Source organism: Acinonyx jubatus, chromosome B3, assembly GCF_027475565.1.
Source record: "Acinonyx jubatus isolate Ajub_Pintada_27869175 chromosome B3, VMU_Ajub_asm_v1.0, whole genome shotgun sequence".
Lineage (NCBI taxonomy): Eukaryota > Metazoa > Chordata > Mammalia > Carnivora > Felidae > Acinonyx > Acinonyx jubatus.
In genome coordinates, this window is record NC_069386.1 from 39,649,171 (window position 1) to 39,672,725 (window position 23,555).

Below are 23,555 nucleotides of genomic sequence, written 5' to 3' on the forward strand. Positions count from 1 at the left end.
TGAGGTGTCTTTCAGATGCAGAGATTGTTGATCTCAACTGGCAGCTGAGATTATTGATCTGCATTGTGAACTGAGGTAACTGAGATCTTTGAACCTGGGCTTAGTCTGGGAATGGCGCAAATATATGTGTACTACTCTTAGATTTCTGATTTTGTTTTGTATAATAAAATATCCTCCTAGGGCCTACAAATGACACACCTCTGCTCGGCCCCATGCAAACAAGGCCTAGGGACGAGGACTAGGTCGGGCCAATGCTCAGAAAACTCTACTTGAAATACGACGCACCCTTCCTGCTGCGCAACTTAAGGCCACCGCCACGGCCATAGCCGCCCGCAGAGGAGGGTCCGCATCCAGACCCTCCTCACGCCCTGGTGCGCCTGCGCGGAGGCGGGGCCGGGCTTTGCCCTTTGTTGTGAGCCCCAGTTTCCCAGGACACCGTGCGGCGCTGGGGTGGGGCTATGCAGATGAGGCACCGGGGGCGGGGCGGTTGCGGCGGCGTCGGCGGCGGCCGGGGAGGGTCAGTTGGAGGCAGGCGCTCGCTGAGGCAGGAGGAGGGCTCTGGGCCCGCGGCCTGACAGGGACTTAGCCCGCAGAGATCGGCCCCGCGCGCGCGACCCCACACCCACCCTCTCATCCACCTACCCATACCCTGCGCCGCCTCCTCTCACCCTGAGCAGAGTCGCCGAGGATGATAAACACCCAGGACAGGTAACGGCCCGGCCCAGGCTCCCCGCCCCCATCCTCCCCGCATCTGCCTCAGAGGGCCTCCCCCCATCCCCGGCCGGTTCCCGCTCCCACAGCGGGGTCCTGCCCACCCCCCCCCCCCCCCCCCACTGGGTCCTTTCCCTACTTCAGCCACCCCAGTCCAAGCCCCAAACCCGCAACGGGGCCTCCTTCCGCCCTTTAGCCCCTTCCCTCCAGCCTGGCCCATCCCCCTCATCCGGGCCTCCTTCTCCCGCAAAGCCCCCACCCCCAACCCCCACGCAAACCAGGACTCAACCTTCGAATCCAGTCCCCATTTCCTTTAAGTCCTGTCGGACGGTGCCCCATTCCCCAAACCGGGCTTTCTCCCTCATCCACATTCCCCAAATTGTTTCCCATTTCCCCAAATCTATCTTCCTCCCTCTTTAGTTACTTAACCCTTGGCTTTGACTCTCTTTCCTTGAAACTGCATCCTCCAAACCCCTGTCTTATCACTGCCGCCCCTCCCCCAGTTAGGCTCCAACCTTCAGCTCTCAACTGGACTCATTACCCCTTCCCCTCCCCCGCTTTTCTCAGGCCTAATAGTTTTTACAGTGATGCCCCACTGTCCCTCTGGTCCCTTAACTCCTGCTTTATCTTTTCCCATTCTTCCTCCCTCGACACCCCTTTCCCAGTTAGCTCGTTTATCCCTGGCTCCCAACCTTCTTCCTTTTATTTTTCAAACACTTTGGACTTGTGTTTGCCGTCCTTTTCCCCTAGTGGGGTTCCCCCAACACTCTTCTAAACTCTCCTATCCTCTAAACACTTGATCTCAGCTGGAACTCATTTAACTCTTATTCTTCCCTTCTTAATTGAATCCCATCATTAGATCACAGAACTCAGCCCACCCTGTTTCTATTGAAGGCCTCCTTTCTTTCTCTGTACCTCCAATGCCTGCAAATCAGGCCCCATACTCTGGATACTGGGCCTTTGCAAGTTTCTTCCCTCAAAATCTGATCCCAGTCTTCTCCCATTAATTGGAGAGAAAGGCTGCACGTCCTTCTGAAACAGCACCAGTGGTTTTCTGAACTTGCCTCATACATACTTGCCCCTGCCCAAGCTAGGCAGAATTTATCACTCAGCTTTCCTCTCTCTACTTCTCTTTTTCCCAAGGCAGCCCTTGTCATCCATCTCTTCTTCAAATATACTCTGTATTTCTGCCCCCACACTCTTTGAAACTGCTCCATAATCCTGTTTCCCCACAATTTTTAACCCTTGTTGTTTTTTTATACATCAGAATGCCTTCTATTTACAATTTGGGTCTCATTGTCTTCCTCATTTTACCCCCTAGACTTGTTGCTGTCCTTTCCGAAATGAGGCTGAAGCTCATTTAGTTCTCCACACCAGACCCTTTGTCCCCAGAATTGGCCTTATGGCCTCTGCCCCATACTTGGGCCTCATTGGTTTGCAAGCAGGTCTGTTCCCTGTATATCCTCCTTAAATTGTGCGGTGGTGTCTCCAGAGCTAGACTATAGTTCTTTTTACAAACTTATCCTTCCTTATTGCTTTTCTTCCCATAGGGCTCTACCTACCATTCAGGGGTCCTCCCAAACTTGGGCTCCCTTCTCCCTAAGCTGGTCTCTAACTTGCCTTTTCCCAGTCCTTCAGCAGCACCATCCTTAAATATTCCAGCTGTGTTTTTAGCTTTTCTTGTATCTCCATGTTTCTCAACACTGGCTGCTCATTTGAAAAAATCAGTCACCTGGACCCCACCTTCAAAGATCTGGTGTAAGGCCTAGGGTGGGGCTTGGTTATTTGTATGTATTTTTAAAGCTCCCTAGGTTAATTCTTTGTAATGTGCAGCCAGGGTTAAGAAACACTGCCTCCGCCCCCTCCCCCTCAAGACCTTTCCCATCATATTTCTTTAGTGAATGTCAGCTCTTTCTCTACTGAAAAGGGCCTTGTCTCCTTCAGGGGTTTCTTAGTTTTTCTTTCTCAGGTACTATCCAGAAATTCCCAAGATACCCACAACAGCCTCTTAAACTCTCCTACCTTGAGTTACTCAGTTCTCAGGCATTAGACATTTTCATTCTCAGACTCTTACCTAGCCCCCACACCTCTGTTTCTTCCCAACATGCAGAAAGAAAATCCACCCCTCATTTCCTGGTTTGTTATGGTTGTATTTGACCCATTACCCCCACCTCTCAAGGCTTCTTTACAGTCCCATTCTGTTTTCTTTTTCGGAGGCTATCCACGTCCATGTCCCTTTGCATTCCCGCTTTTATTCCATCTTCTCTACCCAGCCCCTCTGGAGCTGAGGAGGTGGAGGTGGATGCAGAAGGTATTGCTTGTGATAAAGAAAGCCGTGTGTGATGAGGATAAGACAGCAGGTATGAGAGAGGGCTGGATGACGTGCAGGGGTGGAGGGAAGCAAAGAAACCTACAGGGAAGTCTGCTAAAAGGGTATAAGAGATGGGTTTTCTTTTCTGTTTTTATGTTTTTGTCTCCACAGTGGGATTTGGAGGGTGGTGTGGTCTCAGCAGGCAGTCTCTGGAGTCCTCTGGACTGAGCTGGTCTGGTGCCAAGTCCTTTGCAGGCTGAGCCTTGAGAGTTGGGCACTTGGAACCAATACATAAGGGCCTTGGTTGACTGTGAGGTTGCAAGACCTGAGTTCTAGATCTGGCTTGGCTAGTGTGCTTCCATATAAAAAGAGGGGGTTGGGTTCGCTTAACTCAAGATTCCTTCCAGCTTCCTAAGTGGCAAAACAGGCTTGCTTGTCTCCAAGGCCCTTAATGTGTTGGTAATTTGAGGGGCTTGGCTGTATGAAAGGCAGGTGGAGGGAGGAGCCAGCTGGCCTGCCAAGTCCTGGGCAGGAGCAAGGCCTGGGATCAGGCTCCTCCACTTTGGCCTGGGGGTGGGGTGGTGTGGTGTGGTGTGTGCAGGGTGTCTGGTTTCTTTGAGTTATGGCAATCCTATTTCCATAACATGTTTCCCAGCCTTCTGTGGCCTGCCTGTAACTTTCTAAAGGGATTCTGGTAGGCCCTAACTAGGGATCCCGATAAGAGCCGGATGTTCTTCCCAGTCTGTGTGCTTGGTGTTTGTATCCGCAGAGGGGAGGGGGAGCTGGCTAGGAGTTGAGCTCTCATTGGGTGGGGGATGGGCTTTCTAGCTTCCCTGGCTCTAGTGAAATACTCAAGAGGTGGAGGCTTGGTTTCCTGGAAGAAATAGTTGCAGAGGAACCGGCAGTATGTTTTGGAAACAAAGCTCTTCCTTTTCAGTTTTGTTCTGATTAGTACCTCCAGAATGTCAAAATTCCTGATGGTGGCGGAGGGAAGAAGACACAGGAACAAGCACTTTTATTAAGGTTTTTGAACATGAGGTTTAAATCCAAGGAAATCCAGCTTCATGGCCTTTCTCTCCCCTGGATTGGTGGGGGCAAAAAGACAGTCTCTGTCTAGGGCCTGCTTAGCACCTGTGTATGTGGAGAAGTGCTTGCCTGGGCCTTATATCTATATTATAAACAATCTTGGTTTGATGGGCTTTGAGAAGCATTTGGTTCTACAGGTGTTTTCTCTTGGAGGTGGACAGGGCATGAGAGCACATCAGAGCTACCCTGGGTATCTTCACAGAATGGTTCCCTGAGTGATGGAATTTCTTTCTCTTCCCCCAAAGAATATGGTTTTGCTTATTCCTTATTTATTGGCACTATGGCTTTTTGGGTATGGGATAGTAAGGAGAGCAAGTTTTCCTACCATGTACCTTCAAGGTCATTTCCACAGAGAGAGCCAGAGAGACTCCTAGTATAGTTGGGAATCCCCCCGAATTGGAGGTATGCTTCAGAAAGCAGTGTGGACTAATAATAGTAATTCCTCATACTGCCAAGAAATCCAAATTTAACCTCAGAGCTGCTCAGAAATATAAAAAGGGGGACTGCGGAGTGGGTTAGAGGATGTTATATATGTGCATTTCTAGAAAAAAAAAAGTAATTCATCCCTTTTTGAAACAGTATGCAGTGTTGATTCAAGTTGGCTCTATGACTCGTAAGGCTGTAAAGCCTAACTGAAAGCTATAGACCAGAAATAGCCAAGGAGGTGAGCAAGAATTTTGTTACTTGAAGTGAACCAAACAGATAGTTTCCTGTTAGCAGCAGAATAAAATGCTTTGCATAAGAGAAACCCTAGGAAAATTTCCTAGGCCTTTGATACCATGTAAACAATGAAGTAATTCTGTCCTGGGAAGAGAGTCTGGAACTGGGTGATGAGTTCACTATCCAAACTAGATCAAGGTGGACACCTGGATGGCTCAGTTGGTGTTCGGCTCAGGTCATGATCTCATGGTTGGTGAGTTCGAGCCCCACGTTGGGCTCTGTGCTGACAGCTCAGAGCCTGGAGCCTGCTCCGGATTCTGTGTCTCCCTCTCTCTGCCCCTCTGCTGCTCACACTCTGTGTCTCTCTCTCCCTCTCAAAAATAAACATTAAAAAAAAAAATTGGATCAAGGTACTTAAAATGTAAAATTAAGGTTTAATTTTAATGCATGAGTACCTAGCTATCCATCCACCTCTGGCGTATGTGGTTATGCCTACCTTTGGCAAAAGATGTACCAGTATCAGTTGTGTTATAAGCAAACCTCAGAGGCGGATATTCTGCTGCCATTGTAAGTGTGTTTCTTATGGAGAATCAACCAAAACCCAGTTTTGCTTTCAGTCTGTGATTCAGAGTGGTGATGTCATTTTCTTTATAATTGTGCTTAGCAAGTAGACTCCCTTTGGCACATAGAACAGCCCTAGTGAAATGACTTATGCCTGGCATCTGCCCAGGGTTCCTTTCTCATATGGAAGGGAATTGGCAGCTGGAAATCAGCCTCTAAGGTCCCACTAGACTGGAGGTGGCCATCACCTCCCACCTTTCTTCCTATTTCTTCTTGGCTAAATGTGATGGCAGCCCTGGATTGGTTCCTCTTTGCGTAGGGATTAGTCATCAGAGACCTTCCTAGTCTCAGTAAAAGCAGCCTGTGTGAGAGAAGTCTGAGCCTAGAGAGTGTTCTATGAGGTAGGGCCTGAGACAAGAATGGATCAGAAGAGGTTGAGAGAGGGGAATGTATTTAGAATGCTTGGGAATGTGGTTTTTATGTCTTTTCACTTGATACAACAAAATAGGTAATACCAAGGCCATCTAACACCCCTTCCGATAGGTAATGGAAACCAGAGAGAAAGGGTGCAGACCTAAGCAAGCTCAGGCCACTGATTCAAGTGAAACATGATCAAAAGTATATCAAGGAGAATATGAATTCACATATTTGTTAGATGTAGCTGAATGGAAGTTAGCCACAGAATTACTTTTATATTAAATCTCTACATAGCAGGCTATCCACTGCTTTGAGCAAACTAAATATAAAAATCAAAACTGACAAAGAATCAACTGGAAGTGATTCTTTAATAGATTCTTTACTCTATTAAGAGATTTAAAGTTCCTTCCTTTAAATAGTAAGCACCCTAGAGATTTAAAAATAGGATTTGAATTATAAAAATTTGATTTACCAGCAACACTCCCCAGGAATACATCTGCTACGTGCAGTGCCTGTCTCTAGTCAGTGTATGAAATTAGACATTTCAGGCAACGGTTTCACAGAATGCTTTAAATTAGAGGCAGCAGGATGTGATCTGTCGTAGCACTCATATGTATCCTGAGGAGTGTTTCCAAGGGCATGTCTGATAACTGAGAAAATAAAGACACTAACAGATAGGCTCTGATCTCCCATCTTTCTTCTGAATTGACTTGGATACTTGACATCCTCATTTCTAGCATGGTATATTTGTTTCTTCTCCAAAAGCAAGACCAGACCAAGTGGATGTTCGGGTTCAGGCTGATATATTTGATTGTTCTTAATGAGCCTGATCTTGCTGATCAAGCCTGATCAGGCTCTAGACTGAGCTGCTGCTTTTTATTTTTATTTTTTAATGTTTATTTATTTTGAGAGAGAGCTCACAGTCGTGAGTGGGTTAGGGGCAGAGAGAGAGGGAGAGAGAGAATCCCAAGCAGGCTTCACACCTTCAACATGGAGCCTGATAAGGGGCTCGATCTCATGAACCATGAGATCATGACCTGAACCGAAATCAAGAGTTGGATGCTTAACTGACTGAGCCACCCAGGTGCCCCTAAGACTGACTTTTTAAATCCTCTTTTTGGTGTTAAAGATTAAATCATGCCTTCCCCCCAATGGAGTGAGCAAGATGTGAGGAAGAAATGGAAAAAGCTGGGCATTGGAACCAGTAGAAACACAACTGAACTGAATATGAAACCTAACTTGGTTTGGATCTTGTGACAGAAGGACCTGTGTTTAGAAGCCACTTTCACTGTACTTAAGTTCTTAAAAGATTCACTGTTCTCTGTTGAGATTGGTGGCATATTTTGCCACAATACCATTTCGAACATTAAAGCCAATACAAGAACAGAAGGCTGTTCTTTTTTAAATTAATTAATTAATTTTTTAAGTATTCTTTACACCCAGTGTGGGGTTTGAACTCACGACCTTAAGATTAGGAGTTGCATGCTCTACCGACTGAGCCAGCCAGGTGCCCCTGTTCTTTTTTTTTTTTTAATTAAAGAATAACTGACATACTATATTGTTATTAGTTTTTAGGCATACAGCATAGTGATTCAGTTTTTATATATGTTTCAAAATGGTGCCATGTGTCATGTACAAAGTTGTTACAATATTATTGACTATATTCCCTATGTTGTACATCATAGCCCCATATCTTAATTTATTTTTTAACTGGAGGATTATACCTCTTAATCCTCTTCATCAATTTCATCCTCTGGCAACCATCAGTTCTCTGTGTCTATAAGTCTATTTCTGTTTTGTTTGTTCATTTGTGGTGTTCCTTTAGATTCCACATATAATTGAAATCATATTTGTCTTTGTCTGACTTCTTTCATTTAGCATAATGCCCTCTAGGCCCATCCACGTTCTCACAAATGGCAAAATTTCATTCTTTTTTATGGCTGAGTAGTATACCATTATGTATATATATATCACAGCTTTATCCATTCATATATTGATGGGCATTTAAGTGGCTTCTGTATCTTGGCTGTTGTAAATAATGCTGTGATGAACATAAGGGTGCATTATCTTTTTGAGTTAGTGTTTTCATTTTCTTCAGATAAATACCTAGAAGTGAAATTGCTGGATTACATGGTAGATCTATTTTTAATTTTTTGAGGAACCTCTGTACTGTTTTCCACAGTGGCTGCACCAGTGTCATTCCCACCAGTAGTGCACAAAGGTTCCTTTTTCTCCACTTCCTCACCAACACTTGTTATTTCTTGTCTTTTTGATATTAGCCATTCTAACTGGTATGAGATGATTGTATCATTGTGGTTTTGATTTGCATTTCCCTGATGATTAGTGATGTTGGGCATCTTTTCATGTGCCTCTTGGCCATCTGTATGTTGCCTTTGGAACAATGTCTATTCAGATCCTCTGCCCATTTAAAAAAAAAAAATTTTTTTTTTTTAAACGTTTATTTATTTTTGAGACAGAGAGAGACAGAGCATGAACGGGGGAGGGTCAGAGAGAGAGAGAGGGAGACACAGAATCTGAAACAGGCTCCAGGCTCTGAGCTGTCAGCACAGAGCCCGACGCGGGGCTTGAACTCATGAACCGTGAGATCATGACCTGAACCGAAGTCGGACGCCCCACCTCTGCCCATTTTTTAAGTAGTCTCTGCGAGGAGCTTGAACTAATGACCCTGAGATCAAGACCTGAACTGGGAGTGAGTCAGACACTTAACCGACTAAGCCAGCCAGGCACCCTTCCTCTGCCCTTTTTTTTTTTTTTTTGCCACACCCCTCCCCCTTTGCCCATTTTTAAATTGGATTATTTTTGATACTGAATTGTATGAGTTGTTTTTGTTTTTAAGGTTTTACTTTTCTTAAAGTAATCTCTGCAGCCATTGTGAGGCTCACACTCAAAATCTCGAGGTCAAGAGTTGTATGCTCCACTGACTGAGCCAGCCAGACACCCCTGGCAGCCCTGTATGAGTACTTTATATATTTTGGATGTTAACCCCTTAGTGGATATATCATTTGTAAATATTTTCTTCCATTCAGTAGGTTGCCTTTTCGTTTTGTTAGTTTCCCTTGCAAGCTTTTTAGTTCTGTGTAGTCTCACTTGTTTATTTTTTGCCTTTGTTGTCCTTGCCTGAGGAGACAGATCCCAAAAAATAGTGCTAAGACTGATGAAGAGCTTACTGCTATGTTTTCTAGGTGTTTTATGGTTTCAGGTCTTACATGTTAAGTCTTTAATCCATTTTGAGTTTCGTTTTGTGAGAAAGTGGCCCAGTTTTATTCTTTTGCATGTAGCTGTGCAGTTTTCCCAACACCATTTATTGAAGAGACTGTATTTTCCCCAATGTATATTTTTGCCTTCATTGTTGCAGATTAACTGACCATATGTGTATGGGTTTGTTTCTGGTCTCCCTATCCTGTTTGACCTATATGTCTGTTTTTGTGCCAATACCATACTGTTTTGATTACTGTAACTTTGTAATATACTTTGAAATCTGAGAGTATGATACGTTCAGCTTTGCTTTTCTCTCCAGAATGCTTTGGCTATTCAGGCTCTTTTGTGGTACCATACAAACTTTATGATTATTTGTTCTAGTTCTGAGGAAAATGCCATTGGTGTTTTGATAGGGATTGCACCGAGTCTTTAGATTTGGGTAGTAGGAACATTTTAACAATATTCTTCCAGTTCATGTCATGGTATATCTTTGCATTTGTTTGTATCATCTTCAGTTTCATCAGTGTCTTACAGTTTTCAAAGTATGGGTCTTTTATTTCTTTCATTAAATTTAATCCTAGATATTCTGTTTTTTTAAATGTTTAGTTTTGAGAGAGAGCACGAGTGGGGGAGGGCCAGAGAGAGGGAGTCACAGAATCTGAAGCAGGCTCCAGGCTCCCAGCTGTCAGCACAGAGCCTGACATGGGGCTCGAACTCATGAGCCGTGAGATCATGGCCTGAGCTGAAGTTGGATGCTTAACCAACTGAGCCACCCAGGCACCCCTCTATTTTTTTTTTTTTCCTGCAATTGTACATGGGATGGTTTTCTTAATTTCTCCTTCTGGTAGTTATTAGTATATATAAATGCAACAGATTTATATAAATTGAATTGATTTTGTATCCTGCAACCTTACTAAATTCATTTATTCTAATAGTTTATTGGTGAAGGTGTTGAGGTTTTCTGTAGAGAGTAGCATGTCATCTACAAATAGTGACCGAGTGCCTTGTATTTCTTTCTCTTGCCTGATTGCTGTTCATGCCCCTTAATTTCTTTAACCACCATGTATATACCCATCTTCCTGTTCTTTTCACTTCAGAAATGGCAATCAGGTTTTTTGAAAGAGAAGCAATTTGCCATTCACAGCAAATAACTAAAAGCAGATCCATTATGATGGACAATGAAGAGGGTTGTTGACTGTGATCTCCAGTCTCCTAGGTTTATCCTAAACTGTAGCTGTTTCTGGTAGGGAACTGGAAGTGGATCTCAGGATGGGGACCGGAAACACCCGTCCACCCTCACTCACAGACACTTGCTTTCTCATGCAGACTTTGTGGGGTAGGAGGAGGAGTTTCCAGGAGCCTTGTGTAAGAGTGGGAGAAGTAAATGATTTGTCACCTTGGAATAGACTTCTTGCATTTACTTTAAGAGGAGTGAGCACATAGGTTAGTGCTGGACATAGGGCAGGCTCTAGGGATTATTTCTAGGAAGAAGACAAGGGGATTCTGGATCTAGAAAAAATAATCCACCTTATTCTGATCATTTCATTGGGTTGGCCCCATTGCTTATGACATTTGCAAGTAAAAATTAGCTCATAATCAAGATGATGGTTGGAATGCCCATCAAGGGTTGAATGTAGCTCTCTCATCTAAAGACCGGGGAAGAATAATTTCTCTGGAAGTAGAAGTCTGAGCTTGAGAAATTGGCACCAAAATTCTAGAAGTGCAAGGGCTTTGGTGATCTGGTTTTGTGAACCCATGCAGTTCTGGTATAAAAGGCTACATCTCATCTTTCTATCCCAGAGGAGAGGTCTGCCCAGTTCTTAGGTAGCTCTACTGACCTACAGGCAAGCCAGCTTTCCTGGTGGCTTTCAGTGGCCCAGCCTTCCTGGTGCTCCTGCAGGAACCTCAACAGAGGCCTGAAGTGGTCCCTAGGGAATGGGAACAGAACTTACTGTGGGGGGGTGGTGGTGGTGTCTGTGTGTGTACCTTTGCTTGGGAAAGCCCCCCCCCCCCCCGTCATAATTTTTTGTGGTCTGGATACTCTATTATTCTATCCCTTAACACATTGGAATGGGGGCATTATAATCGTTCTTTGTCCTCAGTAGAAAATAAGTCCCTCATTGGAAAGAGCATAATCCTCAGTCATGCTTCTTCTGCTTCCTCTGTTACTGAGGCTAAGAGTAGGGGAGATGAGGATGGCCTGAGGTTTTCCAGAGGAGGCAGGAAATGGTGCATGTGTTTTTTTTACCTCCGGTGTTGATGCTGCTCCGGGCCCACTGACATTGCCCTGGGAACTCCCATCTTCCAATGAAATTTCTAAGTGTAATTTCAGGCCCCTGGTTGAAATCCTTGGAGAGAAAGGGGAGCTGAGCTAGAGCAGTGAAGGGTTTGGACTTCCTGTCTCAGCTGTCTCTTAGTACTGAGGATCTTAGCTGGATGCCCTTTGCGTTATTGTACCATTGCCGTGTTAGGTGTGAGTTCAGTTCTGTCACTCTGAGCCCAAGTGAAGAACTCAAATCTGGCATGCCGTATAAAGCAAATAGTGTGAAGAATGGGGCCTTGCATTATTTTGCAGCCGCCTTTTGGCGGGGGTGGGAGGGGGGGAGCCTTGACTTCTAGCATTTGATGATTTTTGTGGTGTAAATACTTCCCCCAGAGCCATTCAAGCTACCAGCATGACCTCATTAAACACACAGTTGGGAAGAGATGGGCACAGTCCTGTGAGCTGGCTCCAGCACCCACTGCAGTGTCCTCCTATATGTTATCCATTGCATTCCAGCTGCCTGCTGCCTGGGGTGTTGGGGCCAAGGGACAGACCTATTGCTGAGTTGTGTACACGCAGTCTGCTTCTTTGCTTCACTTGCCGCTGTCCTGTGAAGTGAGCTACATCTCAGCTTAAGAAACTACTAAATTGGATTCAGAGAAGGCAGTGGAGCAGATCTGGAGCCCTGTAGGGTCCACCTGAAAATCATGGTGGCAGTAAGAGTACACACCTGGAGATCACAGGGAGCTCCTTGAGGAGCCTTTCACCCTCTCTGATCCATCTGATTATTGGCTTTCTTACTTAGTTCCCAGCAAATCTACCTTCTAGCAACACCCCATCCTTGATACACATGTACCTGAGTGTCCATACCAGTCGTGTCAGTATAATCTAAACACCCATGCCCTGGTTAGAGTCTAGCAAAGGGCAAGGAAGCCCAACATTTGGTGGCATACCAGGGACAAGCTCAGAACATAATACTCTGTACTACAGTGTACCTCTTCTCTGGAAGTCAGATCCCTGGATTTAATTCAGTTCTTGACCGTGGAGAGATTTGGGTCATTGTCTTCTTGTTCAGTTCTTTTGTTTAGATTGGGGAGGAAAAGTGGCCTTGGGTCCTCAAGGACATGGTACCCCATCCATGTGGTATCTTGAGGCCTATATGCCTCTCCAGCCAGAAGTGACTGTATAGGTTTTGAGATTCTGTCACATAGGTTGTTGAGACACTGTTAGGGTAAGGAAAGGGACTGGTGGGGGTACAGGGTTCTAGGCCTTGAAGGCAAGCCAGGATCTGGTTCCTCTCAAGGTTTGTCAGTGCCACAGAGATTTGTTTGATGTTTAACAGGTGCTCCTCTGGTCAGATATGTCCAACTGACTCCCTTAGCACTTCTGGGATTCCCCCTGCTTTCTACACGAGGATGGGTGTGCTTTAAGAGGGCAGACTACATCTGGAAGCTAAAGCCAAAAGGATGGGGGCAGTGGTGTAGTGCTTGTTTAGGGAGAACCGGGTAGGGGTTGGAGGGGATGTTGAGATGAGTCTTCAAGTCTTGGTGTTTACGGTCTTACCTTCTCTGTCTCTTGCAGTAGTATTTTGCCTTTGAGTAACTGTCCCCAGCTCCAGTGCTGCAGGCACATTGTTCCGGGGCCTCTGTGGTGCTCCTGATGCCCCTCACCCACTGTCGAAGATCCCCGGTGGGCGAGGGGGCGGCAGGGATCCTTCTCTCTCAGCTCTAATATATAAGGTAAGGAGGACTCTGGGCTGGAAGGCTTGGAGTAGAGCCCTCTCGGATACCACTGAGCTGCTGCTTAAGGGCAGTAATTGAGGCCCTTTGGTCTTCCCTTAAGCCAGGCCAGTAGGGGATCGGGAAGAACTTTTTCAGTGGAGGCTGCCGTGTGGCTTTTGGGGAGTACTAGGAGGGGAGGATATGTGCACCAGCAAACACTGCCATCTTCTCAGCTTGGTGGTCAGCGCTTCAGTGCCAGTTCAGGGTCCTGAGTGGGTGGGAGAATGAATGGGAGGGGTGCAAGAACTCTTTTTGGTGTGACTCCTCAGTTTCTCTTGAGGTACCAAGGGCCAGGAGGAGCAGTTTTCCCATTGTCAGAGACTATTAGGCATTCTGCTGTCCATCCCATACTAGCCTGATAGGGGGCGGGCAGGTAGTGTAGCAGGGGGTAATGAGAAGGGGCTTTGCAGCTCCATCATCTGTCATCCTGGCAGCATAGGGTACATCCCAAGAGCTTAAGAGATTGCTGGCAGTCTGGCCTGAGAATGATCTGGGCTAGTGCAGTCAGCCCTTTGCTGCCTTTTAATCTCCTGTGGTTGAGGCCCAGAAGTTTAGCTTCTCCCTAAGATTGGCATTGAAAGGTCGCAGGGTGGCTGAGTTCTGGTCTCTTGAGACTGCCCAGGGGAGACAACATTGACCCTGCAGTCTACCTGGAAGCAGGCTTTGGTTGAGCTGGGCCCCAGCCAGACCCTCACATATATTTTCATTCGTTGCTAATGTTGCTCTTTCAGAGAGAGAAGGGGAAGAAAGAGCATGACGTTGGGGTGGGGGACACACATGGGCTTAGAATCAGGGAGACTTGGTTTGAGTCTCAACTCTGCCATTTACTAGCTTGGGTCAGTTGCTTAATTGTTCTGGGCCCCAGTGTGTCAGATTTTAAATGGGGATATTAGTAACTACTTCACATACTTGAGGTGGTGATTGAAAAATGGGAAAGCACCTTGCACAGAACTTGGCATCTCCTGGACATTTGGTAAATATTTCCTTTCCCATTGTGCTGGCTTTTTGCTGCCATCAACTTGTCTTTGTGCCTGATTAGTGATGGATGGCTCTATTTAGCCAGCATGCAGCACTATATTTTCAGTGCTGTTTATCCCATGCTACCCTGAGATTGGCCCAAGAAGACTCCCAGGACCCACCAAGGTTAGGGGGCCTATAATGTGGCCAGAGCGGTAGTGATCTGGTCCTCTGATCTGATCTCCTCCCAGGACGAGAAGCTCACTGTGACCCAGGACCTCCCTGTGAACGATGGAAAACCTCACATTGTCCACTTCCAGTATGAGGTCACTGAGGTGAAAGTCTCTTCCTGGGATGCAGTCCTGTCCAGCCAGAGCCTGTTTGTAGAAATCCCAGATGGATTATTAGCTGATGGGAGCAAAGAAGGGTAAGGAGCTGGGGGAGGGGAAGGAGGGCCCATTCCAGAGAAAGGCATGTGCTTATTGGGGATAACAGATGAATTAGGGAGTCTGCCTTCTTCCCTAGCTCTAGGTTTCCCAAGCAGATAACATTTTGTACAAGTTATTTTTAGCCAGTAAAACAGGCCTGCCATAGGTTATAGTTAAAGGGAATCATTATCACATTAACCAAATCCCTGTCATTTAATCACCCCTTGGTTTGCTCTTCTCAGTAGACATTAAATCCCCCTTGAGCCACCATACAGTGATGCAGTTCAAAAGGCCAGGAAGCTCTGAGATACAGTGGGATTTCATTAGATTGGGCAAGGCCAGGCCCTCCAAGGCAGTCAGGTGTGTAAGAAACAGTCTTGTAGAGTTCTTTTTTTTTTTTGGTGTAGGTTTTTTTTTTTTTTTTTTTTTAATTTTTTTTATTTTGAAGATAGAGTTCTCTTGATGGCCCCTGTCTCTTGAGGAAATCCTTTTAGGCAGTGTTAGGACCCAGAGTCCATCTCAGTAGCAGGTGGTCATCAAACTTGGCGACTTTAGAAGACCCCTGAAAAACCAGGCTGTCTTGCTCGACCCCCTACTGTCTTGTGAACTGCGTTAGTGAAGTTGGTTAACACTGTTAATTTCAGATGAAGAATCCTTACTCCAGTAAGAGATAATTCAGTAACTTTTTTCTTTGGGATTGTGGCTTATTTTTTTCTGAACTCCAGCTCTCGAAATAAGAAACTTCTCCCTGGAGGTTCCTTATTTATAATACTGGCTGTGAGCCTCAGAGAAGCCTTTTTTTGAGTGTGGAGGGTGGAAAGTCTAGAGAGGTGGTAGTGGGCCTGAGTTGTTTTCTTTGCTTCTGGCAGATTGTTAGCACTGCTAGAGTTTGCTGAAGAGAAGATGAAAGTGAACTACGTCTTCATCTGCTTCAGGAAGGGCCGGGAAGACAGAGGTGAGGAGTCCAAACAGCCTGAGACCTACTGCCCAGACAGCGGGCAACTAGTGAGGGGAAAAGGGGCTTCTTACTGCGTGAAGTAGGGCTTTTGAGTTTGCCTTATAAACCCTGGGAAATCATAGGGATGGGAGTGCTTTTGAAGGGTCTATATAAGTAAAGGTCTAGTACTTCTTTATTGTAGCTTTGTTTCTTGTTTTCCTTTGATTTGAACCTACTCTTGGTTTATCAGAATCCTTTTTACACTCTCCTACAGCTCCACTCCTGAAGACCTTCAGCTTCTTGGGCTTTGAGATTGTGCGTCCAGGCCATCCCTGTGTTCCCTCTCGGCCAGATGTGATGTTCATGGTTTACCCCCTGGACCAGAACTTGTCCGATGAGGACTAATGGTCAGAGGATGCTTTGCCCAAGAGCCACAGTGGGGGGAGAGGGGAAGTTAGGCAGCCCTGGGACAGAGGAGGGGGCTCCTTGCTGTCTAGGGAAGGACGCTGAGGGGCTCAGGGTGAGGGTTGCCTATTGTGTTCTCCGAGTTGACTTGTTGAAATTGTTTTCCATAAAGAACAGTATAAACCTATTATTCACATGTAATCACCAATAGTAAATGAAGATGTTTATGAACTGGCATTAGAAGCTTTTTAAACTGCGCTGTGTGATGTGCTCTATCTAGCCTAGGGGAGGACATTGCCTAGACGGGGAGGGACTGTCTGGATCCAGGGGCAAGGCTTGGGGGGCTGGTGGACGGCACTGTCAGGCTCAGGTTCCCCTGCTGTTGTTGGGCTTTCTTTTTTGGTTTTTAAGACTGTGTATTTTCTTTCCTTGCTTCCTGTCAACCCAGGACTCCTGAATATAGGCTTTTCAGCCCCTGGGCTGTGTCCTTGAGTTTTTCGACACTCTACCTGGGCTCCTCTGTGTGCATTTGTGTCTGGCCTGGAGAAACCAGGTCTCACCCCCTCCTTCTTTACAGCTTAGTGTTGTTCTGGCATTTGGTTAAGCTGGCTTAATCTGTTTAATGTTATCAGTGCATTTCAAATAGGGGCATTGAAGTTCACTCCCACCACCAGGGCTTTCTTTGGGGTGCCTGGGCCTTAAAACACTAGCCAAACTCCCAATTTGCAAATCATAGCCAGGAGTTCTTGCTCCTGGCTGTAGGCCCAGGACCCAAGGTGTCTCTTTCTTAGGGTCACAAAGAGCAGAGAGGAAGAGGAATAAGCAACTCAGGGCCTGGGGGTTGTGTGGGAATCTGCTCTTAGGGACTGGATGCCTCTGCCTGGCCGAACAGTGCTGACTGCCCCTCTTCTCAACAGGTTCTGAGTAGTGCCTGAGACCCTGCCCCATAGGGCTTAGGGGTGGGATTGGGGGTGTAGAAGTGGCCTGCCCTTTTCTGTTTTCACTGAACAGCTCATCCTAAGGGGGGAGGAAGGGGGGAGAGATCTAGATTGGGTGAGGGGGGTGGGGGTGTCAGGGAGGCAAGTGTGTTGTGTTACTGTGTCAATAAACTGATTTAAAGTTGTGGTTGGTCTGTTTTTCATTCCTGTACCAGGACCAGCTTTCTACCATTACTCTTTTGAGTCTAGAGCCTAACGTAGCAGGGGTGTGATACATGCTTCTCAGGAAAAGCGCTGCAGTGCATCAGGACAGATAAACCAGCTGAGGCTTCTGGGGCCACCAATATACTGCAAAACACAGTTGCTAGGCGCCTGGGACAAACTGCCAGTACCCCCCTAGAGAGGTATGTACACATCTGCTTCATCCAGAATAGAGTCTATACCCAGGATCCAGGTTGTTCTTAGTGTTTTCCTTTTGTGTAGGAGGCTGGGTCCTGAAACTGGGTTTCGGCTTTTGCATGGAGATGCCTGACATTCCCATTTCTGGAGGTGTTTGAAGGAAGCAGCACATACCTTCCCTAGAAAGGTGTGGCTGCCATTCCCCTTGCACCACCAGCTGGATGAGTAAGCTCTCAGTGGCACTGTAGGGAGCTAGATTCCCCCCCACCCCCCTTTGAAAGTAGGCTACACGTGGGGAGCTCGAATTCAGAACCCTTAGATCAAGGGTCACATGCTGTACCGATTGAGCTAGCCAGGTGTCCCTTGAATTTTTCAAGCGCTTACTATCATTTTTTTCTCTTTTGCTTCTGTTTTCCCAAGTGATGGACAGGTTTTTCTTCCTATAGCTTTGGAACTATCTGCTGTTGAGCTGTGGCTGTCCTTAGTTTTTCTGAGTCTTTGGCCCATTTTCACAGTGTTCTGTGTGGCACTTGTGTTTTCACACTGGCCAAGTTACTAACTTTGGACTCCACCTGATATTCATAAAAATGAGCGCAATACCTCCATCTTCTACAGTATTAGGGGAAGGTCTGGGGCTGGATATTCAACGGAAATGGGAAGGACTTAAATCTGTCCTCCATGGATATAATCCCTAGAGGCAGCGAATGAAAAACGGTCACTGCTGTGAGATACCTACAGCAGAGGTCTGCATGAATGCGGACATTGGCCAAGTTAATGTAGGCAGTTTAGGATTATGTTGAACTCAGACTTGGGGAATCTACAAGACAGGAATAAAGAACCAAGATCAAACGCAGTCCTTCAAACTGATAGGAAACAAACACATTGGAGGTTCTGCTGCCATCTGCTGATGGACCCCCTTCAATACAGCTACAGTTAGAAGCGTTGAATTGGAAACCCAGGCCCTCAGGTAAGCTTTCCTTTTGGAAAAAGAAATTTTGCTAGATAGGACCCCTGGCAGGAAAGAAATATGGTACCCAAAAGCTGCACTCCAATCAAAAAAGTAACTTAGAAGGTGTTAATATTTTGAGGGGTGATGGAATGGGATAGGGAGGATATGTGAAAGGCAAACTAAGTCTAAATTTAAGAACAGGGACATTAAAAACTTTATTCAATAAATACAACAAATAATTTAAAAATATACTTCAATTCCAAAGCCAATTAAGAAAAGGAAGTAGAGAGAAAGGGGAAAAAAAGGGGAGCAGGAGATCAGAGGAAAAGGAGAAAATTCAAGAGGCAGAACAATGGTTTGGTTGGGCTGTGTTTGAGAATATACCACCCTCTGAAATTCTGATCAAATGCTCTGGACTCATAAATCCTTAGCCCTTGTTCTGATGGGGTAGCCATAGGAGTCCTCCAGCCAGGAATGATTCTCTGGGCTCTGGATCAGAGCACTCTGGAAGCTGGAATTGGGGAGGGGGTGGGAATGTTAGGGGACAGTTTCTCTCTCATTCCTAAAAACCGTCCGTTCTAACTCCCAGGGAGTTCAAGTAGTGCAAACTCTTAGAGAGCTCCCAGCTGCATAGTTTTACAGTGAGTGTCCAAAGCCAGGGCCTCCGGGGGGATAGACCTCAGGGTACTTGAGGGGTCCAAAGCCACTTTGGTGAATGGGGTCTAAGGGGGAAGACAGGAGAGGCCAGGGCACAGGATAAAGCCCTGGATAAGCCAGTGGCCAAGCTGGAAAACACCACTGGGCAAGAAAGGGCTCAAGGGCAGGTAGTCTGGACACTGGATTCAACAGTTTGCCATCAGCCAGGGAAGGTGGAGCTGAGGATGCATATGGAGCAGGACCAGGAAGATCAGGAAAGCTGAGGGAAAACAGAAAAGCAGGGAAGGAGGAGGAGGCAGCTCAGCAGCAAACTCCAAGAGAAATAACCAGCAGCCCTCACAGATTTGTGATTGTCTCTTAAAAAGATTTATTTTCTCTTCTTGCCTGAATGTACAAAGGCAAAAAGAGTACAGTTTGTATATATATATATTTATATATATATATATATAAAAAACAAGGAACTTGGTAATGTACACTTTACAGAAGGGAAGAATCAGGAAGACTGAAATTAAATCCAACAGAGCAACGCCAATGGAACAAAAGCTATGAACAGCAACACTGCCCCTCCAGCCCGGGCCTCCAGCTCGCCCCAACCTGCTCCCAATGGGGGGCTGAGCACCAAGGCAAGCGGGTGGGCTGGGGCAAGAGGGGCTGGGGGCGGGGCCTGGGAGGGGCTTGATCCCAGGAGGGGCCCATGGCAGAGGATCATCAGAGAGCTTCCTGGGATGCCCTAGTAGTAAAACAAATGACAAAGGCCCAGAATTATGGGGCCAACTAGCTGCCCAGTTAAATCACAGGGGCAGGAGAGTAGACATTGGGATGGTAACAGGGTACACAGCATAATGAGCAACAAGGGTGACCTCAAAGCCCGTGTACAGTAACTCTAGCCCTTCTACAGTCTCACCCTCCCACCCCAAAACCACATCCTCTCACCCTCCCCTTGGAGCCCGGAGAGAATATTCAAGAATCACCATTTCATTTCCTGGGGTGCCTTCTTAACCATTCTGCCTGTGGTCATTTGACCTGGAGACGTGTGGAGGGAATGAGGTAAGAGAAGGGAACTTTGTACATGTACACATACATGTACAGGCAGGGAAGGGGGATGACGGAAACCGGCACACCTTAAGTGAGGAAGCAGATGTGAACCCTAAAGAGCAGCTCTCCCAGCCCTGGCTGTCCTAACTGGGGATGAGGCTCCCTCCCTGTAGGTCCTCTGTGTGGAGCCCCGGTGAACGAGGTTTGTGAAGGGGCAGAGGTGGCTCATAGAGAGCTTTGGTCTGGTGGTCTTGGTCCCAGCAAGCTATTCCAGCCTTTGCTCATGGGGTGGAATCCCTGCTGAGTGTCTCATCTCTCTGAGCAAGTCATGGGTGCCACAGGTACTCCTACCTGTGTGCCTCCTCTCCATAGAGGCTGGAGGTGGACAGCAGATCCTTCACTCAGCACTTGTCAAGGATCTCTGCTTCCTTCGTTGATGCAGCTGCTGCATGTTATTTCAGGGAGGGAAGACTGGACCTGGCAAGGAGCAGGGACCAGGAAAAGACAGTGCTATTCTGCCATTGTTGCTTTCACCTGCTCTTCTGGGAGCTCAGCTCCTACCCTTCTAGGGAGACTTGGATATAAGGATCAGAGAGCCAAATGTTTCTTTGTAAGGAAAAAAAAAATTCCCTTCTGCAGAACCCAAGGCTGCCCTGCTAATACAGAAGTTCCTCTTCTCTGTGTTACAGAACCAAGTGGAAGGGGCAGGAATGTGGGGCCAGGCCTGCCCAATGGGAACGAAAATTACTCCAACGGTTTCTTTACAATATGTACAGAGCACGCTGTAAGCCAGCGCCACAGTTACAAAACACATAACAATATTTAAAAACAAACAGGAACAGAGATGGGCCCTTGGCTCCACCCCATAGGAGTCTGGGAGGGTACAATCAGGCTGAAATTCAGAGTCATCCTCTTGGTGGGGGTGACTCAGGTTAGGTGGGGTGAAGGTGTCCAAACCAACTACTTCCAAGGATGAAAGGGAAGTCACTGCCCAGAGCCCTGCCCTCTGGGTTTAGCAGGAGGCAGAGGGAATGATGGGGAAAAGGGAGGCTGCCTGGGGGCCTGCAAAGTGGTCTAAAACAGTGGGTTTTGGGAAGGATTCAACCCAACTTGAACAAAAACAACTGACATGAAAGCCTAGAGGAGAGGTCTATAGGTGAAAGGGGCTCCTCTTGGGCAAACGACCCTAAGCCAGGGCTCTTGGAAAGCAGCCTCTGCTGGGCATTGTGCTTATTGTCTTCCACCCCCATGCCCCAAATGGAGTCCGAGCCAAGTCCTTGCTCTTAAATGGTCACTTTGGCACTCTGGTCACAAATACCCTTCTCTAGCCTTAGGCTGGTGTATGTCAGTCTTTCTCAATCCAGAAGGTCAAGGAAAGATAGCCAAGGAGCACAAAGGGATGATAACCTCAAAAGCAAAATAAGAGCTAAAGCTCCTCATACCTTGGGGAAGAAGTGACTCCAATAAAGCTACCAAATCATGGTCACTTTCCCAGGGCAAAGAGCATAAAGCTGGGCTGGTAGACTGCATTTCTAAGGAGAGCAGAGAAATGTCTGCTGCCTCATAGCACAGCTCCACTGAGTACACTCTGGCTCTGAGGAGTAATGGCTTGGATGTGTTATCTCAGGGTCTAAGGAACCCGTAACTTTCCATGGCCAGTGGCCCCTAAAACAAAAACGTGTGTTAACAAAGAAACACAGCTGATATTGGCACACTTGGGGTTATAGATTGAGCTATATAAAATCATGTACTTGTATACAGAGGAACTGGGCTGTATATATTTGTGGCCCTAAATGAGGAGGATACTCAGATGGCTGAATGGACAGGACACCTCTAAGAACTGCTGGGTGCTCCTAGGGCCTCCCTCCTGGGCCTTGCCCGAAGGTGACCTGGCAGACTCCAAAGCTCCCCATGCTGGGGGGAATACTATTTTACCTGCCTGAGTCTTAAGAGCCAAGCAGTGGAAAAGAGAAGGAGAGATCAGCATGGGGATCCCCCTGGGAAAGGCACCAAGGGGTAAGGAGGAGAGAGAGAAAAGGGCAAGGAGTTGGGGGCTTAGAAGCAGCAGGACTTAGTGGGGATGCAGGTTCTTTTTCACAGACTCCATTCATGCTCCAGCTCACTCCCAAGTATCCCCAGGGAGCCCTGTGCTGGTGTTGGGACCTCAGCCCTCTGCCTGACAGGTATCCCAGGGCCATGGTGAGGCAAATGCCTTGGTCTTCCTTTCCAGGCTAGGCTCTGAGCATTTATATGTGCTCACATGAGAGGGGAGAAGTCTTCATGGGTGAAGACTTTGTTTTCACAAGTACAGAGAAAACAGCCCCCAATTTCTTTCCTGAGATTCTAATTCCTCCACATGCTGCCAGTTCCCAGGGCCCAAACTGCTGGGGAGATGCAGGATCTGGTGATTGTGGTAATGACAGTGACAGGGGTATGGCTGCTGTGCTGTCTTCAGACCTTACCCAGTACTTGTGAGTCCCTCCCTGGGGGTGGGGGCTGGCACTGCTCTGGCAGCTGACCAGGGGCTTGGGGAATGGAGCAGTTACTTCTCTGGGCTGAGGCCATGTTCCCCTGGTTGCTCCCCGTGCCTTCATCTCCACAGAGGCCACAACAGTCTCAACTGTGGCCAAGAGAATAAATATTTTTGCTAAGTACCAGCTCTCCAGCTCCTGAGGAAGAGGGAGGGTTGGGGAGTCCAGGGATCTGGTGGAGGTGAGATAGCCAAGGGTCTGCCTTCGGTCATGGTGGGAACGGCAAACAGGATGATCAACACCATTTAACTGATGTCTAAATGGCACCTCCAGCACCTCCTTGGGCGAGCCAGTCCGGGCCCGTGAAGCTGACTTTATCCGGGCACTTGGTGTTCTGCAAGGGAAACATGGACAGATAACCAGGCACTCAGCCTTTTGGTGTAACAACCACAAGGTGGCGCTCCGAGAAAACGAACTGCAGGGAGGCCACTCCTGGCCCCAAGGGACACCTGTGTTCCACAGCGCTCCTCAGACGCACATGGCTTAATGGGAGGCTTGTACAAGAGGCCTGGCCGGCGGTCCACCATTTCCAGACCACTGACCCCACATGGCTTTCCCTCACTTAGGCTCCACAGGGATTCTGTGATACCTATCAACTATCCCTGTTCTAGGTGTTTGTCCCCAGTTAAAAAGTGACTTACCATTCTCACCTCCGTGGGGGTGGGTAGAGTGAGGGAGTGGAGCCTTGCTGGCTGGCAACAATGGCTGTAGAAGAAAGCCCTGAGTGAGAGAGGACGGCATGTTTAGTGTAACTCTCCGAGAACTCTCTGATTAAACACTTTCTCTTTATTAGATGGGAGGGTATTGGGAGGAGTTTCTCCTTAAATTCCTGGCTCCACTGAGTTTTGGGGTGCTGACAGAATAAAATCTGATACTTGGCCAGAGAGAGTGGCTGCGGATAGTATAGTAAAGCTCTATTTTTCAGCTGCTTCTCTCTGGCTGTGGGAACACCTGGTCCTTATTCTTCTGAATATCAAAGCCAATTTTCTAGAGTAGTTTGAGAGTCCCTAAGCTCCAAGGGAAGAAATATCTGTCATATGCTTTAATGACTGTCTGAAGAAGGCTAAGATCCTGGGCAGATTAGAAGCTCAACAAGAGACAAAAAAAAAAAAAAGGATTCTTGCTGGGGGTCCTGTGCTGTGGGCAATGCTACTATGCTACTGGGACGGAGTCAAAAAGATAGGTGGTGGTGGGGTGGCACCTGGCTGGCTTAGTCAGTAGAGCATGAGACTCCTGATCTTCAGGTTGTGAGTTCAAGTCCCATGTTGGGTGTAGCGACTACTTAAAAAAAAAAAAAAAAGAAAAGTAGG

The 23,555-nt window shown here is 47.0% G+C and overlaps 2 protein-coding genes across 5 annotated transcripts in view; one reads left to right on the plus strand and one right to left on the minus strand.

Moving 5' to 3' along the window:
- The first annotated feature begins 688 nt into the window (after positions 1 to 688).
- On the plus strand, positions 689 to 23,550 carry OAZ2 (ornithine decarboxylase antizyme 2). The gene is given in 6 exon segments (XM_053225083.1): positions 689 to 708; positions 12,810 to 12,885; positions 12,887 to 12,967; positions 14,218 to 14,393; positions 15,264 to 15,349; positions 15,606 to 23,550. Coding segments are annotated over 6 exon segments (570 nt in total). The 3' UTR covers positions 15,737 to 23,550.
- ZNF609 (zinc finger protein 609) overlaps positions 19,023 to 23,555 on the minus strand; it is a 208,802-nt gene continuing 204,269 nt past the window's right edge. For all 4 annotated transcript variants that reach the window (XM_053223894.1, XM_053223893.1, XM_027067502.2 and 1 more), the window contains 2 exons: positions 22,887 to 22,965; positions 19,023 to 22,579 (listed from right to left, as the gene is read on the minus strand). In XM_053223894.1, coding sequence (XP_053079869.1) covers positions 22,892 to 22,965 — 74 coding nt within the window. In that variant the 3' untranslated portion in view covers positions 19,023 to 22,579; positions 22,887 to 22,891. The remainder of the gene's footprint in view (positions 22,580 to 22,886; positions 22,966 to 23,555) is intronic.